This window comes from Austrofundulus limnaeus, unplaced genomic scaffold (assembly GCF_001266775.1).
Source record: "Austrofundulus limnaeus strain Quisiro unplaced genomic scaffold, Austrofundulus_limnaeus-1.0 Scaffold228, whole genome shotgun sequence".
In the NCBI taxonomy this organism is placed as follows: domain Eukaryota; kingdom Metazoa; phylum Chordata; class Actinopteri; order Cyprinodontiformes; family Rivulidae; genus Austrofundulus; species Austrofundulus limnaeus.
The window spans coordinates 353,569-358,008 of record NW_013952630.1 but is presented as its reverse complement, the minus strand read 5'-3'; the positions used below and the strand labels follow the sequence as shown (position 1 = coordinate 358,008).

At 38.2% G+C, this 4,440-nt stretch overlaps 1 protein-coding gene across 1 annotated transcript in view; it reads left to right on the top strand.

Annotated features, from left to right (window-relative positions):
- The window catches only part of col16a1 (collagen, type XVI, alpha 1), a 111,961-nt gene that overhangs the window by 10,083 nt on the left and 97,438 nt on the right, over positions 1–4,440 (top strand). Inside the window, exon 2 of the mRNA XM_014019732.1 lies at positions 3,411–3,540. Within this exon, the coding sequence (XP_013875186.1) occupies positions 3,465–3,540 (76 nt within the window). The 5' untranslated portion in view covers positions 3,411–3,464. The remainder of the gene's footprint in view (positions 1–3,410; positions 3,541–4,440) is intronic.

Here is a 4,440-nt window from a genome sequence, read left to right as displayed (position 1 = left end):
TATATATACAGTATCTATTTGTAGGGGTGCAACAATATATGTGCCTGTATCGAACAGTACTTTAGGTTCAATACACACTATGTATGGAACAATACAGATTATTAAAATTTACTTTATCAACTTGTCTTCTGAAGATGCTCTGTGTTGAAGGATCAGTGGATCTGTGTTCGACTACTCCACCTAGGCTGCATTTTTGAGCRCAGATCCACTGAGAAACTTGCTGTTTCAGCAACATTTAATTTAAAAACTGTACTTTTGAGGATAAACAAATGTTCAAAATTAATTTAAACAAATTAAAAATTAAAAAGGGCATGGAAATTTCTCTTTTTGGATTGAAAAAATATTGAACCGTGAGACTAAAATATCGAACCGAATCGTGAATTTTCTGTATCGTTGCACGACTAATATATATATATATAATTTAAAAATGGACATGTTTTAGTTAATTCTGTCACAGTATGTTTCCCTAAACATGCTTTTGTTGGTTTTGTTGTTCCATCTGAATGAATGGCAATGTTAATGAAAGTTGTGGCAACAAAAATGACTAAGTACCGAACACAGATTACCCCATTTTTACGTGGCAAAGCAATATCAATACTTATTTTTTGGTCCATGTTTTCAAGACTTGGGAAGTACCACTAATTGTAGCTCTAAAGGAAATATAAAACATAAAACCAAGATAAAAGAAAATACAAAGCAACCTCTGCTAGCAATGAGCTGCTTTGAATCTTCAAAGGAGACATAAGAAAAAATATGTAAATATATAAAGCATCTAAGCTGACAAAAATAATGGTTTTGTTTATGGTTCATGGTCATCTCTTCTTTCCACCAGTTCTTATTGTCAGTTTTTTCTTAGTTCAGAGTAGAGCTGTCATTGTTTTTCTTCTTGTATTGCCTGCATACATAGTGACCCCATCACTCTCGCTCCTGCTTACCGGGCTCACAGCCAGAATGCTGGGCAAGCCCAGCAGCCTAACCTCGTCTAGGCTTCATCTGCTATAACAAGTGAAGAGAGTGAGGGAAAAGGAGACATCCTTGGCAACACATATCAGAAAGCTTATTAAACTGTTCTGGATTAAGGCCAGATAATAATAGCAATGAGCTCTCATATTTCCTGCAGCCTCTGTTCGGCAGACTGTGATGTGTTATGAATTATGCACTGTGTATGAACCTTCGTATTATTGTGATCGTGTTGCATGAAGCCTGTAATAATGGCTGCAGCTTTAGAGTGTTCCAAACGCAGCTGTCTAACACTTTGATTTACTGTCCACCCATCCAGCTGCAGGAAGAGACTTGTTTTTTTATGAAGAGTCCTCTCAAGCTGTTTTGCTTGCAGCTGCTTTCCCCCAAACAGTGTCCAAGTTGTCAGCAAAAGTACTCACAAACAAACTGAGACATAGTAGGATGACACAAGATTTTGAAACAATAATAAAAAAAGAAAAAAAACAGAAAAGGAAAGCCAGGCACACTTGATGTCTACAAAAACTAAATGCATACGTTAGGGAAAAAATGGGGGAGGGGTTGCCAAGCTGTCCTTTTTATTCAAGAGCATAATTTGAAAACATTGTCCTCTGCCACATCTATTAGCAGCTCGCAGCACAGAGTCAGAACAGGCTTGTCGGTATTCACACATTGGCCAGGCTGGAGCGCCACATGGTGAACCCCCTGTGGGAGTGTGAGGTGGGTCATTTCTTCTGGCAGACAGGACAGGTGTGTGTACAGAAGCACAGTCTGCCGCCCCGCCTGCCTCAAGGGCCCTACTGAACTAGTAAACACTGCAGAGTTATAGGGTCCTCACACACGCTGAAGACAAGCCCGGGTCAGCCGGGATATGTTCCCCCGAAGCTGGGGTGTGCTGATGTGTGTTGTTTTCTTTTGTGTGTTCCTGAATTAAAATTTGCAGTGAAATGGAAGGATTGCAGAGATGAAGTATCACTATTATTCACACATGGCAGTGTTGTAGTAATCGAGACCAGTCATGGTCTTAAGACCGGTCTCAAGACCACATTTTGGACTTGGGACTTTATTTCAAGACCAGTCAAGACCACAACATTGGAAATATCACTAAACTGCCAGGATTTAGTCCAATTTATTTGTTAACATCCTTGCTTTCATTGGATATAAAATGTACTGATTTAAACCCAAGCATGACTCTTTGCTAATTATGTATTTTGTTACCACTGTCACCCACCCCCCACCCTGTTCCACTCTCACACGATATTCCAAGGAGGTGAGCAGTGGTTGTGTGATGGTGGGAGAAGCTACATAAATCATAAAGGACATATTTATAAGCCAACATCCAGAAGAAAGCATACAGTGACTTGTAAATTCTGCAAAGCTTTCAATGACGGTGGGGACTAAAATTTTTATCGTCACATAGGAAAAAAAAAAGAAACCACAAAAAAGCCAAGCTAAGAACGAGTTATGTTAGCAAAGCTGGCCAGCTAATGTTAGCAACCTGCTTCAGTGTTATATTATTTACCGGGCCCTCACACAAAGAGATTTAGTCAATATTAGCAATGCATTGCAAGTTAGCTGCCTGTGTACAGTATGCTTTATGGTTCAGCCACTAAAAGTCTTGGTCTTGTAACGATACACCTTGGTCTTGGTGGTCTTGACTACAACACTTACAGTTTATTTTCAGTTTTGTATTAATGTGAATCTGTATTTGCCTGCATGTGCTTGTTGTCGGGCCACGTGGAAGCATCTGGTACAACAGAACTCTGGCTCCAGAGGAAAAGTCTCCAGATGTGTTTGTTTGTGTTTTTTGGCACAACTATCCATTGTAGACTGACCGGCCTAAAAATAAATAATTTAATATCCAAGTGAGCCTTTTGCTTTCTTCTCCTGCATAGGCAGGGCATTTTGTTTATGGCAACATATCACCATCATTGTTCAGATCTTTTCCAGAGGGGTTTGTGTATTTTATTTTATTTTTCCTTTCCAAATTGGGATCATTAAAAAAGCTACTAACAGCAGATGACAATTATGTATCTTTTCTCCAGATCTCCTTTTAATGAAATCTAAATTTATAGATTATTTTTTTCTGCCACATGGTAATGTATGTATTGATGTGTGCTTTCCAAAACATTTAAAGACGTGCGCACACAGCAGTTCTGCTTTTGAAGGCCAACCAGATGGACAGCATAATGACTATGATCCAACTTTGTGGAGATACACTCCTTAATGAGGGACATTGTAGTTAATTTAAAAGCTGCTAACAAAGCCCGCAACATACCACATAATTAAGACATCAACTGTGACTAACTCATAAATATACATCGACTCCTATTTAGGAGTCAAACAAAATGCACAGCTGTTGGCAGAGTGAGCAGACTCGATGGCGTACTGACAGAACAGCATGCAAAAGATTTGACTTTTTTGACTTTTCCCTTTTTCTCTTTTGTTAGGCAGTTGTCGGTGGATGAGGCAAGGCGAGGTGCTGTTTTCAGAGGGGTCAAAACATGTGGCTTCTCTGCTCCTCCCTGACTCTGCTGGCCATCACCTTTGGATCATGTGACACGCTGATGTCAGAGCAAGGTGAGTATCATGTCTTAAAATGAAGGCTTTATATATGTTTTTAAATGTAAAGCAGAGAATGTATAGGATAGTTTGCTGTAAGTGAATGAGTGGTTTGCCAATATTAATTATAGTCACCATACAACTTGTGGAAAATCACTTTATTTTATTTTGGCATAAAACTAAATCAAGCATCAAACCACTGTATATATGGATCACAATTTAATTAAATTAAATCCAGTCCAATGTGTGATATTGAATAAAATACCACATGGAAATGGGACCAATAGTCACCTCATTCGCTTTTGTATATGTTTTCAGACATGAAAGTGGTTCATAAAGCTAACCATGTAACACTGTAAAGCTTTACAATATACTCCAACTTTATTAGGAAGAAAAACACCTTAAACCATTCCTTTAATGAAAATGTCTTGAGCACATTTTCAATAATCTCTGGATGCTGGAACCCGTTCCAGCTGATGTCCAAGTGAGTCTACCTCTTTCCATTACTGTAGACAGAAACCTGACTGTGCCTCCAGGCAGAAAATCAAGAACAAGAACAATCCAGGATTTATCTCTACCAAGACTGAAAGAAGAAAATCCTAGATCCAAATTAGCACCACATCAAAAGCCAATGACTTTTAAATTGTGCAATGTCCTTGTCCCAGCAGGTCTAAGAATTTAATTCCAAGTCATGCAAGTTTTAGTTAAAAAAAAAACAATGTTATTAATCTATTACTGTAATTTACCATTTTAGTTTTATTTTAGTTTTGCATCAACTCCCTATTAGTTATTTTCATGTTGTGATAAAAGGGTTTGAGTTGTAAGGGGTTCTAAATTTTGTTGAATGCAGTTTATCTCTAATGTGGTTTCCCAAGAAAAGTTAGTTTGGGGTTAAGGGCCATTTAAAAGGAATAGTTC